Source organism: Pagrus pagrus (assembly GCF_965226575.1).
Source record: "Pagrus pagrus genome assembly, chromosome: 13".
NCBI classification, from domain to species: domain Eukaryota; kingdom Metazoa; phylum Chordata; class Actinopteri; order Spariformes; family Sparidae; genus Pagrus; species Pagrus pagrus.
This window is the reverse complement of record NC_140197.1, coordinates 19,103,059-19,123,474: the sequence shown is the minus strand read 5'-3', so window position 1 is coordinate 19,123,474 and position 20,416 is coordinate 19,103,059. Positions and strand designations below refer to the sequence as shown.

The following is a 20,416-nucleotide window of genomic DNA, read 5'->3' as shown; positions in this document are numbered from 1 at the left end:
GGCAACAAGCCTGCCCCCATCTCGAGCCTCATTTTCCTCACTGTCCCTCGCTATCTCACAAATTGACAAACACACACACACACACACACGTACACACGTCAACAAACACACGCAACAACCCTCACAACCGCATGTGAAAAATAAATTAATTCATGTGATTGCTCAACACAACAGACCATCAGAGAAAAGTGAATCAAAATTGAATTAGAACATGAATGAACATTATTGTCACTGTGAAAGAACATTTCCTCTGGTGTTTGATGTACACAGACACACACACACACACATGCACGCACACAAACACACACACACACACACACACACACACACACACACACACACACACGCACACACACACACACACACACACACACACACACACACACACAAAAACATGTACACATACACATCGTCAGTTCCATTAATGACTCCGCTGTGGAAATCAGCAGCTGTTTGACAGAACACAATCAATTAGCTAACCCTGCTCGTCTGATTAAAAAGAGCTTTGCTGTGAAGTGCTTTGAGTCTTAACAAATCATGAGGCCTGTCTGTTAGGCCTGGTGATCACATTAACAGAATGAAATGCAGGGCTGGCGTCAGATTGATGGAAAGTCTCCTGACCTTTTTGACAATGGTGGGAACAAAGGGGGCATCGAGTCAGATATTTTCTCCAACTTGAAAGGGTTCATTTATGCATGGCATGGGGAACTCTGGGATTTCCAAGGACATATCAGAAGTAATATCATACTGTATGTAATGCTATTGAAAAAAAACCCAAACATTACCATTAAGTAATACAGTGATGCCCAACCAGGGGTACTTGTATCCCAGGGGCTACTTTGCACTTGCCAAGCGGAAAGAAAGAAGAGACGCTCAACTAATACTCAGCTACATCCATAACTTCTAAAAGTAATGCTTTGATTGGAGATGCACCGATCGATAGGCCAGGGACCGGATTGCTTTAAGTAATGAAAAAAATGTTTAAATAGCTAGCTTAAAACCTTTGAAAAATGGTGTAAAAGCTTAGAGTGGTTAATCATCCAGTTTAAAGTCAATTCAAATGAACAGATTCAGAACATTTCAGGTGGTTTTGACCAACAGAATTTGAGTGGCTCCCTCTAACTACTTCAAGGCACAGCTGTTACATCATTAGAAATCCATCTTTTCCCATGTGGCTTAGACCCCAACTATTTTTTTGAGTTGGCTGGAGCAGCTTATCCTAACATTACTGTGACAAGTTACTGTGGTAAGAACAGACTCTGAATCATAACTTTGAGTGATTCAGCTGAGTCCCTTGACATTTAATGATCCCTTCTGTTGACAGTACTGGAGCTGGATCTTGTGGAGGATGATTAAGCGGCTGACCTGAAATCTGAATTGGGGAATGAGTTTTATCACAGAGCCTCCCTGGTTTCTTTCCAGGCCAGACCAGCCGCTCTCTGTCCACTGAGTAGCCAGGCCCTGCAGATAGATAAATATTTTGGTCCTTTTATATTTCATATGTGATGTGGTCGTATGGGTCTCTGTGTGCATGTCATGCACATTGCTGCGTGGTCGTCTTAATGTGGAGACATCTGTTGCTTTAACGTAATTACAGCCTACCCCCTCCTCTCCCCCTCCACCAGAGACAAAACACATACACATACACATACAGACTCCTCTCCTTCTTTAAGATATTCTCTATTACGAAGTTTATTCTTAATTACTCTCCGTCTCTCTTTCTCTTATTGCCTTTCTTACCCGATGGTAAAAGCAGCTTAAATTCTCTTCTAGGGTGCCTCCTTATAAATACAGACTTCTGTGGCTTTGTTGTGGCTACATATTTTGCCATTCCCTTTCCATGTACACACACACACACACACACACACACACACACACACACACACACACAGACACACACACCACAGAGTCTGGGACATGAAAATGCATGTTTTATGAATGAGTTCAGGCCTCTTGTGAATTTTTAAGGGCTGTGTGACATTTTGAGTGTAATCCCTGAACAGATGGGCTTTCCCAAAAATACACAGACACACGTGTGGGATATTCCTTTCAGAGTTTGCCAATACGCTGCTCTTTAATTACTCAATTTAGTCTGCTTTTGAAGTCAGGCCTATTATGTGTTTGTGCTGGTTTGTTTCATGTGTCCACCTGCACAGTGTTGTTGCAGTCTACTTGGCTGTAATTCATATTACTGCTTTGTCTACACAGGTGATCCCAAAGGACTACAAGACCATGACCGCCTTGGCCAAGGCCATCTCCAAGAACGTGCTGTTTGCTCACCTGGACGACAATGAGAGAAGGTATGTTGACCTCTTTACTAGCTTTGCACGACGTCCAATGTGATGCCAACGATCCAAATGTATGTGTGGACCATGAGTGCATGTTTGTAAGCTGATAAAATCATGAAGAGGCCATTGTTCCCGTTAAGTGTATGGCCACTGTGTGCCAGTGTTGCCTGCTAGGGGAGCCGCGGAGACACTGGCGGAGCGAGAAGGAGGGGTGAACATGACAGATGTGGCAGCGAAGGGTGGGTAAGGGGGCAACTGGAAGTGTCTGTGTGTACTTTATTGTGTTGTGTTGTTGGTTGTTATGGCAACTTGTGTGTATGTCAGTATCATGTTGTGCATTCAGATATGGGCGGTGGTGCTCAGAAATCAACGATTCTCCATAGTAGTCTTGGAGAGGGGGGGGATGCCAAGTTCCCTCCTTTTTTCATCCCATCTGCTCCAATTCATTGTTCTTTCACATTCCTCCTCCCTCCATCCCTCCATCTGTCCCAGATCTGTAGTGATGACTCGGTCTGGCTCTGACAGGGGAGGGGAGGGGGTTGTTGTGGGAAAGGCTCTCAGGTGGCTGGCGATACCGCCGCCAGCCGGAATAGTGTTTCATTGGCGGGGAGAATCCATTATGCCCCATGGAGAGGAAAACACCAGAGCTTTCCTGTTGGCTTAAGCCTCCACGGACCAAACCCAAAACACACTCTTTCCAGTCTTTCGTCAGCTGACAATTTACCGTGCACCCTTGGCACAGGCACGCAGGCCTCTGATTGCAAGTCAGTGCCTCTGAAGCAGCCCCGAGCAGAGTGCAACATGTGATGGATCTGGACAATCTTAAAGACCATGTACTTGGGTGGCTGATGTGGCAGATTGGCGTTGCACCGCAAAAATATTTGGCAGTGGACCCTAAACCATCGGTTTTAATGTACTCAAAGCCTTTTCGCATGCCAAGCTTTGTAATGGTGTTGTCATCAGCCCTTAAAACCATGCATGATGTAGAAGTTATTCGACTGGCTGTCATGTTTGCTCTCTCACTACACACAGCTAGCATCAACCAATAGCGCTGTGCACACAGGAATTTGTTGTTGTGGGATTTGTGGGTTAAGATAAAGCTAGCAGCACTGATGGCTCATAGCTAGTGAAAACCTTGTCTGGTTGGCTAGTTTGTGCTGGGACTGTTAGTTAGTTGGCCTCATCTCTCTCTTGGACTCTTAGAGTCACCCTCACTCCCTTCTGTTCTTCCTCACTCTTCACTTCCAGCTGATGATTTCGGCTGGCCGGTGGCTCGGTCGCATTGCGGTTATGTTGCGGTCATTGTGCCTAGAGCCCCTACAGGCAGAAGTGTATTGATGTTCAGCCAATGTAGTCCTCCAGCATTAATGAAAAACTGCACACAGCAACCAGCAGGCCTTTGCACGTGGCTTCGCTGCTGTAGAGTACACTATTGGTACGGTTGGCGTGCCTGTCATTTTCTGTGATTCTAACAGAACTACTGCTACTACAGGCAACAAAACAGAAAATGAAGCCAAACTCAGCTTCAGAGTAATCATTTTTGCTTTTTGATGCCTTCTGTTGTTGGCGTTGATGAAGTCGAGTTATGAAGTACATTGGCCTCTTTAGATGTGCCAGAACTGCCAAGGACTGACGCACATCAACAGATGGAGTCTGACTGCCCTGACTGCCCTCTCTCTCTCTTAGTCTCTCACTCCCTCTCTGGTTTTTTCGCTCTTCTCTCGTTTAGCAAACAGCTGGCCATTTGGGTAATCAGACTTTCTTGCCCATGTGGTCTCACTGGGTGACAAGATAGTGACACCACAGTTACATGCAAAAACTGCTACGGACTTGTTTTTCTTGGCATTGGCAAATACTATTTTGTAATATCCCAATAAATGAATCGAAACATTCAATAAATGGCTTTTTTATTGTAAAAGCTGTGTGTGAGACGGAACGGGAAACAAACAGAGGCCTGTGTGTGTGTGTGTGTCGAGGAAACATCTTGTGTGATTAGTCACTCGGCAGTTATGTAAGCTGAACACCACACGATTTGTTCCCCCATTTGCACGATATTATGCTATCATCCCCTTCAGTAATGAGCAAGATCGAAAACAATGAAGCCCTCTTTGTTTCTCAGCTCTCTCCAATGCTGTCTTTTATCTCTCATCACTTTTTTCTTCGTTGCCCTCCTTTTTGCTTGTTATCTTATCCTCTCTCACCCTGTCTACCTCATCCTCTTAAGTTACTTATCTTTACCAGGAATCCTCTGGACTGTACTGGCTCTGGAAGCAGTGCATTTTTACTGAGCTTAATAACACACTGGTTGACAGGGCAGCTTTTCTCCTCTGCCTACCATTTTTTTTCAAAATGATTTTTGCCTCTGCAGAAGTCATGTATTGTGCTGGCTTTCTGCACACCTGTGTGCAGTTTAACTTTATTGGATACTTATCAAAATCTTTCATTATCTGTATGGATCATGATTTATATCTGCCAGTCCTAAACACTGGGACCACCATTGCTGGCGTACAAATTCTGATTTCAAAATAAATTGCTTTGCTGTTAGTATCCATATGTCATACAGGTCCTTGGCTTGTTCTAAAATGGTATTTAATTCAGGACTGCAAGTGTTGACCATGTGTGTGTGTTGATGGTTTTTCTGATATCACCACGTTGGTGTTCATCGTAGTTAATGTTGTTCCAGGACAATCATTTCAATGTATGAAAGAGCATCAAAAACCACACTCGGACCAAGCCATCCTGGCGGAATCGGTTGAGTAAAGGATTCTCACTCAGTAGGCCGGGGTTTATATCCTGTTTGATAGATATTATTGTAATGTACAATATTTTTAAATTAAAGCTGCTTTAAGTGATATAGTTTCATTTAAATAATTGTTAAATAGCTCTATATTCCAACTGCTTCACTGTAATGGAGTGTTTGGTCAGTAGGAGCAGGATCCTGCAGTTTGGTGCTATGTCTGGCGATTACCGCTGAAAATCTGGAATCTACCTTTAAACTTAATAACAGTAGTTGTGATAGAGACTGAAAGAGCCAAATGTGTGGAGAGGTTAAGAAAAACGAACCAATCAAACCCCTTTACTGGCACAAGAGTGAAGCTGACACACATGCGTATAACTTGACACACAAATACCACCATCACTACAAAGGATGACAGGGGATTACATTATCATGAGACACACACACACACACACACACACACACACACACACACACACACACACACACACACACACACACATACACACACACACACAGTACATTCTCAAGTATGCATGTCAGACTGTGTTCCCAGTGAGGCTGCTCCAGCTGGGAGCATGGAGTCTTTGATTAACACACCATTCCATATGTCAAACTTTATGGCCTTAGAGTTTCTGAGCTCCACCGGCCATGTGTGTGTGTGCATGTGCATGTTCGTGTGTGTGTTAGTCCATCTTTCCCCAGCTGCCTGAAAGTGAAACCTCACCACATTTTGCCTTCCAGATTACAACTGAACTCTGTTTTTGTTATTAAAAAGCTGTTTTGAAAGCCGAAAAGGTTACAGGAATAAAGAGATCAAAGCAGATACTTTTCTCGTACTGATGGTCTTTAAAATATGTATTATTCAGATTTATCACACATATGTATAGCACAGTATACAGTATATGTAGTTCATGGTTTGTTAGGAATACACACTATATAGAGTATCTCTGTCTGTTTACAGTATCTCTTTGACCTTGGCTGGTCTCTAAGTTGACGTCTGAATCTCCGGCATGGTGTTGCTCCCAGCGGGCCTCTGGGTGGACCCTTCTATTTGCCGCCCATTAGCTGCCATAATGACCTCATTATGATATGCCCAGACAAATAGACTCGCAAGCACACAAGATAAGCCGGGAACAGGTGTTTGATTTCACATTGTGCTGAGCCTGCTTTGCTAACACCCAACTCAGCTTGCAACCACCTGTCTCAATACTGTAACCATACAGTAGTTGTTATCATATCGACTGAAACTGTTATCTCGTCTTACCATCTGGATGTCTGATTATTCTGTTTTGGTTTCAGCTCAGATGATAGTTTTCAAGTTGATAAGAAAATGTAGGGATTGATAACAGAAATAATCAGGTCGGCTGTTTTGCACAAATTTGGCTATCGGGCCTCTGTCAAATTGTCAAGTTTACAGGCTTGTGTGTGCACATCAACTGTTTGTCCAGGTGCACCCTCAGTTGAGATTTGCCAGCCTAATCTCCCCAACCACTTCCCCCTGTTAAATGCCAATTGAGAATCGGTCGTTTAATATGTTCAACAGAAGCACTATCGCCTGTTTAAACACACATTCCTTCAGTTCCGACTGTAAAAGTGTTTCTTATCTAACTTCCCACCAAAGTGATATGAAATGAGACTTCTGATAGCAGTGAGTGTGTTAATGTTGGCCTGTTTTTGTTAGTTTTTATGAACACCTGGATAAATGACCTTGATGATCTCATATATCAACTTCGTTGATATAGGAGTTCAATGATGTAGAGAAGGCAAGGAAGGGACGGACACAGGAGCAATTCTTTGAAGTCGAATTTCGAGAGGGATTAATGACAAGAAAAGGCCTCTGGGAAATCTGTCAGTGTAATTTTTCCCTCGACACAAACAAAACACACACAAATAGATACACATACATATGCTCGTCTTCTCCTGTCCGCCTGCATTACACTAATGCCCTTATACCACAAAACACTCTCCTGGGGACAGTACAGACACGAGAAGCCCTGCTCTCTGTATAACCACATAAATAGTCTGGCAGACATGTGGAAACCCTGTTTATCCCATTCCTTGAGCTGTCTTGGCAAAGTTTCCAATATTCTAAAATAACATTGCCATCTGGTAACAGGAGTTGTTAAACCTCGTCAGGTCAGGACCCAGCTGTAAATCAAGCACATACAGTGCTTTATCTTTGGTATCTAGAGGGCAGAAAGTACTAATAACAATTTTACAAGAAGCACAATCAATACAACAATCAAAATGTTGCGTTAAAAAAGATACAATGGGGGGAAGGATTGTAAAGAGGTGGTGCTTACCTCATCCTGCCTGCTTTAATCCTCTAATTAACAAGCAGAGTAATGAGTTGATGAAGTGACCGATTAGTTGACCTCTGACCCCTAAACCCTGACCTCTGCACCTTCCCCACTAGCCTCTGCCGACGGACAGGGAACATCTTTAGTGTACTGGCACTCTTTGTCTGTGTATGTGTGTGTGTGTGTGTGTGTGTGTGTGGGTGTGTGTGTGTGTGTGTGTTTGAAGAGGTGCAAAAACAATAATAAATAAATCAGTGAGAGACAGAAAACTAAATAAACAAACAATAGCGAAGATACTAAAGCTGCCCGGGAGAGAGGCGTCCCATCTCATGTTCCAGCGGAAGTTTATTTAAGGCCTGTGTGAAGGGGACAAAACAACAAAGAGGATGCAATGTGAGATAGTGTGCTGTGTGTAGCCGTATCAGATGAGCACAGCTCTCATCATTTTATCTGATAGCTCGCTCATTTGAATCAGGCTCCATTTCCAATAGATCTGGAACTTGAGCTCTGCGCTCCGGTGAATGGGTTCATTTTTGAAAACACAGAGCAAGCTGCAGCTCAAAATGAACAGTACGGGCAAAATTTGGGTTTGACAAAACGCACAGATAAAGCCACACACTGATTACATCTCCATCATGTTCTACATCTAGTGACACTCAAAGTGTGTTGTTACCACACAGCAGCCCCTAGGGGGTGTTTTTGCCACACACAGATGACATAGGCATTAACTTTCTCTGGAGTCATTGCTTCTGCCGGCCAGAAAGTAGTCTTTGTACTGGAAATACAAACAAGAACGTCAAATGTTTTTGTGCACCTGTAGGCATATGTGCTCGGACACTTGTTTTAAGTGACCCCCTGCCTGCAGACTGTCCTTCCTGGCAGGGGAAACAGGACGTAGTAGCACTGAATGGCAGTGGATGGCTTTGTCTCTCTTTCTCGTGGTATTGGAATGACTACTGATGAAGTATCCTGTAGTCTCCATAGTGTGCATGTGTTGGCTTTTCTCGTCATTGAGAGGTCTCTGTGTTCAGGTGGAAGACTGATGAGGATGTTTGTGTCTGTGGGATTTGTATTTTATGGTGGGCTATGCAATGACAGCACGAACAAATTAGCAGCTTTCTGTTTCGTGTTGTTTAGTCTATTTGTTTGCGTGCGCGTTTGCATTTCCTGTCTTTCTGATTCCCTCATTGACTGTCTGTGTGTTCTCATTCCCATTCTTCCTGAGAGCCCGGTGGTCCTCTTTCCCCCCTTTTCAGAATTCACAACTTTCTCTCACTTTTTCTCTTCCTGTCTTTCTCCCTCTCTCAGTCATGCAGGCTCATTCACATCTACATCCACGCTCACATCCAGTCCCTCCCCCACAGTCATGTGTAGTCTTCTCTCTCTGTCCCCCTGCATGGCTTTGTGCTGCTGCCACAATGCCAGGGGCCAGGCGATGAGGTCACTCTCCACAGGAGAGCTGCAGGCCTGACTGAACCTCGACCATCCCCACCACCATCCAGAGGACTAACAGCCCAGTGGCCTCACCTCCCCCAGCACACTACATCTTTACCCAGAGGGCAGACAACTTCACCTCTATTCCTATTTAAACCGCAGGGCACACAAGAAAACATCATTTTTTGGATTTTAATATTAGCTAGGCTGCATGCTTGCAAGCTAGCGCCGATAAACACATTCATACATGCACATGAGTGCGCACATGTACAACCACACACACATGCACAACTGCACAGATAGCTGGAAACTTTTGTCCTCTCTCATACCCTCTGCTGTGTTTCAACCTGTCCCCTGCTGCCTCTTCCGCCCCCTGTCATCCTTCCCTCCATCCATTTCTCCATGCAGTTCTTAAGAAATTAGTGAGTCATGTAGTACTGTTTGAGTCTGGAGTCCTTTCAGAATGTTGTATCCCCTCCAAAATGTACCCCAGAGTCTGTTCAGGACACTTTTCCAGCCATCTATGATTCATCCCTGCCTTTTCAGCTGCTTATACCATCATTGTGAGTGTGTGTGTGTGTGTATGCGTGTGTTTGTGCACAACTGTGTGAACATGTTTTTCTGTGTGCGCAGGTACTTATGTGCAGTTTGATGCACATGAGTGCGTAAAAAAAGTGGCATTTTTCTGTACATATATGCATGTGCCGTCGGTGTTTGTCTTGAAGTAAACAGGAAAGGGACAGAAAGTGGCCTCCACTTTGGATTTGAACAGTAGTTGGATAAAATTTCCACAGTGGGAGAAGTAGTGAATCACCTTAATCGCTCACAATAAAACAGCCCTCAGAAACACTTTTACTGCTGAGTGAGTGAAAGTCAGGAGGAGCAAGTGGCAGTAAAAGAAAAATAAGTGTAGGAAAAACTTCACCACAAAATCAAATAATACATGTTTTTTCCTCTTACCTGTAATGCTAGTTACCCATCTAGATTGTTTTGGTGTGAGTCACCGAGTTTTGGAGATATCGAACGTAGAGACGTCTGCCTTCACTCTCTTCTCTGATATAATGTAACTAGATAACTCAGCTTGTGGTGCTCAAAGCACCCACAAATACATTTGTTAAATCAACAGCAATGTCTCTTTCCTTATTAACGAGCCATTAAGTCAAGGTAATCCACAGACCTTGTCATGAGCAGTTTCGTGTAGGAACTATTTTCTTTCCGTATCACTGTGGCTGTCATGATATCAGTTTTTAAAAACACGATTACCATTGTCAAACAAATTGATGATATACATGTTATTGCGAAATCTATAGAAATTTGGGGAAAAAAATGCTAGCAATCAAATTTATCTTTAACTTTGTTTACTGTGTGTTTTGTATCTTTTTGACTAATAAATTACCCTCAAACAGACATGTCTGCTCTGAGATCGTGGACAGTGTCACGTTTTATTTCATGTGAATGAACATGTAGGCTAAATGTGCGCGTGTGCATGACAGTGACTTCCTAGCCTGTGTTTGCCCCCGCTGTGAGGACATGATGTTCCTGCAACCCTTCAGTGCCTTTATAGCTCAACTGGGCCCAAAGTACAACCCACACACTGACCACCACACATTAGCCGAGGACAGAGCAGCCCAGCCGCCTCCAGAACAGCCTGGGTCGGCCCAAGGCCTCCTATTGTATACATCCCGTCTGCTTTGTCTATGCTACGGTGATAGGTTCCAGTGCACAGGCACACACAACAGTCTTGTTATAGCGTGTTAATTCTCCCATGACCTCCTCGTTGGTTCATGGGTGTCACTCTGGTCAAGTTTCATCTGAATTGGAGGTGCTCAGCCCATTTCCATGCCTGAGAAGGTTGAATGTGTGATGAGCTTGTGTTATAGAATTGAGGCCATCAGAGAGCCATTTGGCCTTTTTATGTGATAGTCTGTCATAGAGTAACAATGCTATCTAGGTCTCTACAGTACATACGATGACTCAGCTGCTGAATTCAGCTGCGTACTTAATTTCATTTAAATTGCTATTTTGATTCATATCTCTATGAGAACTTCATGCAAGATGATCATTCTACTGTATTTACACTAGCAGAGACATCTGTTGCTTCTCACCAAGCACTCCTTGGTTAACAGTGCACAAGCTTAAACTTAAATAAATTTAACGTGGATAAGTGATGGAGAAAACCACACATACCTCTAAAACGGGAGGTATGGTATAAGGTGGCACTTCAACGAAGATAAAAAGGCTATAGATTACTGCATTTCTTGATCATTTTCAGTGGTCTTGCTTGCACCTAACTGTCAAATCTGCTCCACATCTTGTAATGATTTCCATTTCTTCATGCTGTAATCTTGGGATTTCTCAGTAATTAAAACCTCAAGGATAAAAGATTGTTTTGACAGTATTTACTTCCATTTTTTCATGAATTATTTGCACTCAAAGCTAACAAAAGGAGCTTTGTTCTCAAAAAATGTTATGGCATGCCACAGAACTCTTGCTTCTTAAGGTCTTCCATCAGTCAGGAAACAGTCCAACTTGACTTGCTAAAATCAATCAATAATCTGTGTAGGAATACGCTTCAGACTTCACTCTGTAAGTTTGCTTAAATCTTGATGCAAAAGCTCATCCATTGAGGTGATCAGGTAGTTTCAGCATCCATAACAAGAGCCTTATTATAGTGCACACCATACCTGAAAATCTCAAGGAGAATCCAAGTGTTTTCTGGGGAAGTAATTATTAGCGTATTAGCGTAAATAACTAAGTACCATAATAACTGACGCTCTGGCTTTAGAAGGGTTAGCTTAGTGGGCTAGGCAGTAATTATAGTGTTAGTATTCACTCAATAAAGGCATCAGCCTAGATCTTCATTAATGAATGATACCTTGTACCAATCACTCTCAGAACAAAGATTAGCATCCTGTTACCAGGGAAAACTCTGGTTAAGGGTCAGGACACGCTGGAAGTTGCACAAGGTATCATGTAGTCTAGGAATAAGGTTGATAAAGAGGGAGAGTATTTTTTGTCAGTCCTGAGTGAGAAAACTGTGGTTCTTGTTGAATCCAGCGAGTCGCCATACATTGTTGTTAAAGTTAAATAAACTTTCCATTTAGCAAATTGCTAACATGAGCAAATTCCCTCATGTTACTGCATTGTACAAGAGGTGCTCGTTGGTTGCTCAACACTGTCCAGGTCTGCAGCCTGTGTGTCTGATGAAGCTGTCTGTTTACAGGAGGGAAGGCCTTACGTCAGTCAGATGTCAGCTATTGAATGTCAACTATTTCTCTCCCCTCCGTGCACCCACTGCACCTCTTACCTCACTGCCCAGAGTGCTGGTGGATGAGGTTTAAATACACACACACACGAGTACAGTTTACAGTTTTAGCCTTAAGCATTTCTCCACTGGATACCTCGTCCTTCACTTTTCTCCATTTAATTTCCTTGTAAATATCTATGTGTTTGAGCATGCACAAATAATATGCGGTGTTATGTAAACACCTCTCAGGTTTAAACCCAAACAAAAGACAATTTGTGTCCTGATCTGCTTCTCAAATGCTTATCTCGTTCTTGTGCTTGTCTACTGAGAGGTGGGAAGGAGGGAGGGAAGCAGGGGGAAGGTGGGAGGGAGGATGGAGGAGAGAGGAGAGGAAAAGACATGCCCGCGGGGCAGCGGCATGTCTTGTGATGTTTGCCGACGTGTCAGGATATGTGTGTGTGTGTGTGTGTGTGTGTGTGTGTGTGTGTGTGTGTGTGTGTGTGTGTGTGTGTGTGTGTGTGTGTGTGTGTGTGTGTGTGAGAGAGAGAGAGAGAGAGTGAGAAAGAGGGAGAGGCACGACTCTTGGCACCTGTACAGAGTGTATAGGATTGTTTTATCTGTGTGTAATATAACTCCATGCATTCGGAGGATCTTTTCTATCCCTGCATGCCAGGTGAGGACAAGAATATGTCTCCCTCTCTATCTGTCCTTCTCTCTCCCTGTGTCCTTGCCTTATTCCGGTGACACGTCGCCTGTGGACACATCAGAGAGGTAGAGGCTTAGTCCTGTCAGCGCCTGATCCAGCCTGACCCTTTTTAAGTGGAGGAAGAGCTCACTTTTTCCTGCCCTGGGGCGACAAACAACGAAGACAGCGGGCATTAGGAAAGTGTGAAAATGCATGAGTACTGATAATACAATCTAGACACACTGCACGAGGAAAAGTAAGTAGCAAGCAGGTGAAAAAGTACGTTTTAGTATACTTAGTCAACGGTATTAGACGCCTGATGTGAGAAGAAGAAATGGAGAGGAAAGCAGGGGAGAGACTGCAGGGTTGGACATGTTTGTGATGTTTGCGGGCTGACATCATGGCTGCATCAGCAGGTGGTGTGTGTTGGATCATCAGGTAGGCCTGTAAAACAGCCTTGTCACGCTGAATATACACAGCAGCCTAGAAAGTGGGGAGCAACCTTCATTCATGTCATTGGAAGACTTAGCTGAATGTTTCAGTGAGACTATTTTTATCCCTTTTCTAATGATAAAGGGGAGAGGGAGGAAACAGATGCGACTAGGGTTGGCTGACATGATAACACTTTCCAAAGTATTATTCCTACACCTATTTTCCTTATCAAACAGACTGTACACTCAAGGTCTGGGTGATAAGGCCTTAGAATAATATTGCTGGTATTTCTAGGCTCTAATGCAAAACACAATATATATCAGTGTTTTAAAATCTCCTCAAAAGCCCGACACAAACACCAGGACTAGGTGACAGAATCAAATATAATTAATATTTTTGACCAAATACCTCTGGCAATATTATAGGGATGACTATTGGTGCTTTCCCAAAATATTAACATAACAAGATTTTTGATAATGACTAAGTGGCTAAAGGAAAGTATTAGCACAAGAAGAACAGGCTGGTAAATTCAGACAATTGCATCACTTAACTGTAATGTGGCTTTTAAAACCAAGGAACCTAAAAAAGAGGGAAGGGTCGTTACATCACTGAATCTTGCCAGACTGTGGTGACGGCTGTATTGAAGTCTTTGGGAGATGCATGGAGAAACACTAAAACCCAACATATCTATGTTGTATGACTGACTGATGAAGAAAAGTCTTTCCCAAGCGACATCGAGGAACAAACAACTTGTCGATAAAAAAAATCAGTGGTTAACTTAGTCTCTGAAGTATGTTCTTTCATTCATTTGTTCATCAGATGTCATACAACATAGATATGTTGGGTTTTAGTGTGTTGGAAAAGACAACAGCAGGAAAAGATAACTTTCCAAAACCCACTTGGTTAGTGCAACAGTCTCCTGTTTGGTGAAAATAAACCTTTAATTCACCGAGCTAGATGTAAAAATAATCAGGCTGCAGACGCTGTTACTCATTCTTCAGCTCAGTGGGTGTGTGCTGTGCTACCGTGTAAGAGGCTCTCACTCATTCTTCTGAGGAAGACCATGAAACAAGCCAAATAAAAAATCCCCAACCCTAATTTGCACCCACAAACCAATAAGCTGTATTACTGGCACTTTTCCTTGAAGATTATTCAGCTATTCACTCCAGTGACATGCACATAATCCCATGATTTTGAACATCAAAGACACACTGTTTATTTACAGTCAAGATGCTGTCAAAATTTGATATTTGTTTTCCGCCCTGTAGCACATCCTCCTTTCTCCTCACATCCTTCTATCAACCGCTCCCTCTTTCTCACTTTTTCCTCCTCAGACTGGTCCTTTCTTCCACTGCCATGCAGCTCTGTCTCTCACCTCCCTGATGCCAACCTGAATGTGTATGTGTGTATGTGTTTGTGTGTGTGTTTGTGTGTGTTGGACGGGGTATGTTCCAAGCAGTAGTCACAGCAGAGGAATGAGGTTGTATGTACAAGGTCTGCGTCATTATCACTGCCGCCGTTAAAACTGATGGCAGATGTTGTAAATGCGCCTTTTTAGGCTTGTATATGTGAGTGTGTGTTTATTTGTTTATGTACAAGCAAATGTGAACAAGGTGTTCATTAAGCTCGGCCATGTAGAAGGTCTCAGCTGTCTGGTATTCGCTGCATCAGCTGGCTGCTTCTCAGTGCTCTTCCCAGTGAAATCGCTCTCTTTCTATTTCTGTTCTATCGTCTTTCTCTTCCTTTGTTTCAACTTTCCTCCCCCTCTAAACCAACATTTCCAAGCCTGCTCTTCCCATTGCCATGCCAGCAACAAGACAGTGTGAGGAAAACACTGGTGCTTAGTACTGAGCATGGTGAGGATGAGGTGATAAGGGCAAATTGCCCTCTCGTGGAGTTGGCTTTGGCAGGTTGCAGGGTCCAAGGTGCCAGTGCCGGTTCAGTGGTAGTTCAGTCATATATTTTATCTGAGGACTACTGCTTCAAATAGGCTCAAAGGTTTCAGGAAAGCTACTGTGTCAGTAAGTCTTTCCTCCACATTGGCAATCACTGCCTGCAAAGTGTTTGTTTGTTTGAATCAGTGACTGTTTGTGTTGACAGCACAGCTGTAAAGTATATTCCACCAACTCCCTTAGGGCAGTCACAGCCCACTGAGGCAATGTGATTGTGATTTTGGGCAATATCAGTACATTTGATTTTGATTAAAAAGCAATCTTCACAGATGAAGTAACATTGTAAGGTTTTGTTCATGTTAATTTTAGTCATGTTTGCCTACTTCCTTTGAAACACTCAAATGTATCGTCTGATCTTTTTCCAGAATGGCAAAAAGTGACCAAATGAAACACACTGTTACTCTAAGTAAAATTAGGGATTTTTCTGCATTTATTCATTGTTTGAAACAGATTGGGTGATGTAGCTACTCAACTCAACAAAATATACATAAAAAGGTTACATATTTTATTCTTAGAAAAGGAGTTAATTAAAGGCTTTTAGACATGGGATCATCAGCTATGCACTCCCCCGAGTCTGCTGACTGGCCCAGTATGTATTTAGTCTGATGTGCAAGATGGTTTGTTACACAGAACTATCTGAGAAGTTTTCCTCAGAAATTGTCCAGAAAAGGGCAGCAACTTTCAATTCATACATGGCAATGGAGAAATACATTCAAGAGTCTTTAGTGGCAGGGATCATCAGACGATCTTCATCTCCAGTGGGTGCTGGTTTGTTATTGGTTGGCAAATACTTGGGAGGTGATTGGATGAACCATTTGGCTATTGCAATTTATCAAAGCGATGTTTCCCACACATATATTTTACTTTTATACGTTTATACTTTTTTTTCTATCTATCCGAAAGACCAACACCATCCACGGTTGATTAACTGGTGTACGATCCGATGTGTTGCGCCTCACTACTGCACTTGGAATTTGAAATTAGAAATAAAAAACATCTAAATCTAGAATCCAGCTCTCTTTCTCTTGACCTTCATGTCATTCTCTCAGGTGGTCTGGTCATTGCAGTACATATAAATGACACCGTATAAATGACACCGTTTGCTTCAGCAGGTTTTAGCAGCAGTGTCCAGGTCACACAGATCACCCGGCCTGGCCCTCAGGTGCTTTGGTCTTACGCTGCACACAGAGTGAGACACACGTCTACATTTTGAGGCCACAGGATGCATGAAGGTTTACACCCCTTATAAACCCACCAGGTCCAGGTGTGTGGGTTTAACACAGTGTGCTCCCTACACTCTGCTGGTTTTAAATACAACTTACAACATTTAATCACACAGCGCACTCTAACTTTAGACCTCCACGTATGAGAACGTTAGCCCCCATTTGATCTTTGACACTGGAAAATCAGTCCAAAGCACTTTTAAATTTCAAAAGGATTTAAGGGGCCGGTTGAGTTTTGAGAAAAGTGAGGGTTCTCTTTCTCCTCGACTGGCCTCCTTTCTCCACCCACATTGTTGACCATCTTTAAGTGGTCATTGCCACCAGCCATAAACTGTTATGTCCACCTGTAAACCTCCAGGACCACCTCTGTGCTGCATGGTTGCCTTGTACACTCAGTATAGGCCAGTTCTCTTCAGCACAAACAAATAGTAGGAGCTTGTTTAATCATTCCAAAATAAGCTCAACCTAACATATTTCAAGAGAGGAGCAGAGTGATAAATCTTCAGCAGTGTGCATAAAAATAACAGTATGTACCGTAGCTTTTTCTTTTCTGCCAGTAAGACTTTATGATGTGCAAGAGGAACTGAGTTTACCAGAAACAAACCATCATCTTCTTGCCTTTTAGTCACAAGACATGAATGCACATTAACATTGATTATTTTCTCAGAGATATGCCTGGTTAAATCATTAGCCATAAAAATCTTTAAAAAGCAGTTCTAAAGAAATGAAATTCAAATGTATCTCTCTTCGTTTTGCTGGAATCATTCTGTAGCTGTTTTGTTATTATTCAACATCCCCACTGTACTGTCATTTAAAAGTAGACTATTGATGATTTGGCGGTTGGAGGGGATCTTTGTGACGCGTCTTGACCAATGTTAGACACAACATGTACCGCTCTCGGAGTATTGAGGCCAGTTGAAAGAAATGGGCAGCAGCTGGCAGGGCCCTGTCCCGTCATTTTTTGCGCCAGGTCTCCAGGGAGAGACAGGGCGCGTGCCAAGCGCTTTCATGTCATAAATATCCTCCCTAAATGCTCCAGTGCTTTATAATTATAACTCCTTCATCTCCCCCTTTTTTCTCTCTCTGACTCACTCTCTCATACTACAGCCTATTGTCAGTGGTGTGTGTTTGTGTGTGTACATGCGTATATGTGTGTTGGTGTATGTAATTAGAAAACAGCTTTCATTGTGTCCACACTAAAAGAGCTCAGTGGGGTGAAATGGTTCTTCCATGTGGTTGTGCTCAACTTTAAACTCTGGACACTAAACTGCACATCACTTAGTCGGCCTCATTAAGCTGTTTTCCATCTTACTCTGATATAACCATGATGAGTCACACTATAGGCTTGTGAACAAATCTGTTAACATCAATCATCAGTGAAAATCTAATTTATGTTTTCATGTATGCTGAGTAATCACAAATTAGCTTTTAATTAAAGGTGGGCTAAAGAAAGTATGCAGCATTAATTCTGTTAAACATTCCCAAGTCACTCAGGTGCAGACAGGACTCCTGAAAACATTATGTCACACACATAATGCCTTAGTCATTATAAAATTTGCCTCTTAGTGGCCGCCAGATTATTAAATTATTATGTAAATACGGGTTGAAACCTAGGGTTGTCAGTTTTTTGTTGAACTTTAGCTTTCTCAGTGAAGGATATTCACCATATCACCCCTCTGCTTTTGTCAACCAACAAAACGTACACATATTACACAAATCAGGTGTAAGTTTGGCGTGTATGTCATGGACTTGTGCAGAGTTGCAAAACAAAGACTATTGTTCTGATTTGCCAGAAACAGCCATTTGAATTACTATCAACTGTGGCAGTGAAAATTAATCTTTCAAGCACTTAAGGCATGAACGCTGTGCCAGCCAAACCAGTGGCACATCGCTGCCAAGCCAAGAGACATCTTGGAGAGCTTGGAAGTTCCCGTATGCGGTGCAGTTGTTGATTGCTTTAGTTATTGCAAAACCTCTTTCAACCAGACAAGCGAGCATTCTGGATGGGTTCCCCATCAAGGGCTTGTGTAACCCAACATTCTGCGGCCCATTAAGAAACACAAAGACATGGCAGCACGCCGCGCTGTTAAAGAGCCCTTTGGTGTTAATGGCATAATGGTAGTGCTGTGTGTTGATGTAGTAATGTAAGAGATAAGATGTCTGCTGCTGAACAAATAAACAGCTGTGTTGTAGGAAAGATTAAGAGGGAGGGGAGAGTTGACCGAGGAAGGCCGTCAAACACCAACCAGGAAGAACAACAAGCAATCCAGCTACAACAAGCAGGCCTGATTTCATGTCATTAATGACTGAAATCCCCTAAGCTAACCGCGCTTTAATGGGTGTTTGAAAACAATAGTCGGCTGTTGCTACGTTGTTGTCTGCATGTGTGTGAAAGAGCGAAGGTGCACATAAACTTTCCCTATCACACAAACTTGCAACCTGAGGTGGCAGCCACATTGTGGAACGGCTTGTAATCTGACTTGCATTTTTACAAAAGCCACAGTTCCATGATGAGCTCAACACAATGCGATGCAGGGCGTTAGGAAAAGGTGTCTCTTCTTTCTAATTGTCTCCATTTCGATGTCATCCGCGATGACTGCGTCTTTTGGCATCTTCTGCTTCACTGGCGTGATTGCTGCTTAGATTATTACACAAATGCCTTTATCTCTGTTGCTACATCCTGTGCGACAAACAAACACATATATAGGCAGTGTACTCCCCCGTGTGATGTCATGTGTGCAGGGGCTGAGTATGTGCAAAGATGGGACAGATTGTAAGAATGTCAAGTAAGATAAGAATGATGTCAGCGATGATATATGATAGTAATTAACAATTGGAAGGTTATATGGGTTTTCAATAGATGTTCTTACATGCATGTGTGTATGTAAAGGAGCATGCACATGTGTTGCAGGGAAGTACCTCCACATATCTCAACCATGACAGAAGCTTTGTCTCCCTCCCTAGGGTGGAGGTGAACTTCCTAGCCCCTTCAGAGTCTGTAGGGTCTCTCCCTCTCCCTCTTTCTTTCTGTCCGTCTCTGTCAGAACAGCACATCCATTGTTAAGGGGGGGGCATGAGAGGGTGGCTCTGCCTTTTCATGAGGTCAGAGGGGCTACAGGTAGCGGAAAGGACAAGATTAATCACTTCATCTGGGAGAGGCATGGAGGGGGGCGATAGAGCGAGAGATGAGAGAAATAGGCGGGCCAGCGGGAGAATTAGAGGGAAGAAAGGGGTAATTGAGAGGAGAGAGGAAGAGAAAAAGTTATTGAGAACAGACAGGGAGGAAGTTTGGGATGAAGAAAGGGAAAGAGAGACAGGTAGAGACGAGGGGAAGCAATTACCTGCACAAGTGTCTTTGTTGTGCTCAGCGATGCATTCAGTGAGAGGCAGGGCATGGAAAGAGAGAGGTGGTCAAGGGTAATTACCTAAACGCAGGTTTACTTGCTTTTGATCCTCTCGCTGTGCATCAGTCATGAGCATCCTGCTTAGCTGCGTGATGCATCATCATCATCCATACCATCATCAGGAAAGACTAAAGATAACCTGTCTTGAGTTAGAAAGCACTGAAATATATTTTGATTTAATTAATTCAGGAAATGACATAAAAGTTAATGACCTGTATGTGCTGATATTTCCTGTGGCATTTTTGCTCTAATTTTTTATTTTGCTCTATTTTCATAATGCACTCATTATTAGTTATACATGACCTGAAACCAACTGCTCCAAAACCCCCTGAATAAACAGACTCCATGCCGAGTGCAGGTGGTCACAGACGTGAGGAGAGTTGAGGGTGCTCCTGCAGATGTTGCTCTGACTAATCACCATCAAAGCATTTTGAGGTTGCGTGTCCTATGAGACAGTGCCAATATGCATGTTTTCATGCGCTTAAATACTGTATGTGTGTGAGTGTGTTGACATGCACCGGTTGCATGCGTAGTACCACGTGTATACATGGAGGCCGTGTTGTACATGAAATCACCAAAGTGTGTCTGTGCATCTTTTAGCCTGTGCTTGTACACTTCAAAGAGCGAGTGTGTTTTTTGCGCACTTGCATGTGTGTTTGTGTGTGTGTAATGTGTGAGTCAGTGGCCAGCTGCACCGCACAGGGCCTACCT

General features: G+C 43.1%; 1 protein-coding gene across 2 annotated transcripts in view; it reads left to right on the top strand.

Moving 5' to 3' along the window:
- prkar1b (protein kinase, cAMP-dependent, regulatory, type I, beta) overlaps nucleotides 1–20,416 on the top strand; it is a 67,011-nt gene that overhangs the window by 16,152 nt on the left and 30,443 nt on the right. For both annotated transcript variants that reach the window (XM_084372639.1, XM_084372640.1), the window contains one exon: nucleotides 2,209–2,300. In XM_084372639.1, coding sequence (XP_084228765.1) covers nucleotides 2,209–2,300 — 92 coding nt within the window. The remainder of the gene's footprint in view (nucleotides 1–2,208; nucleotides 2,301–20,416) is intronic.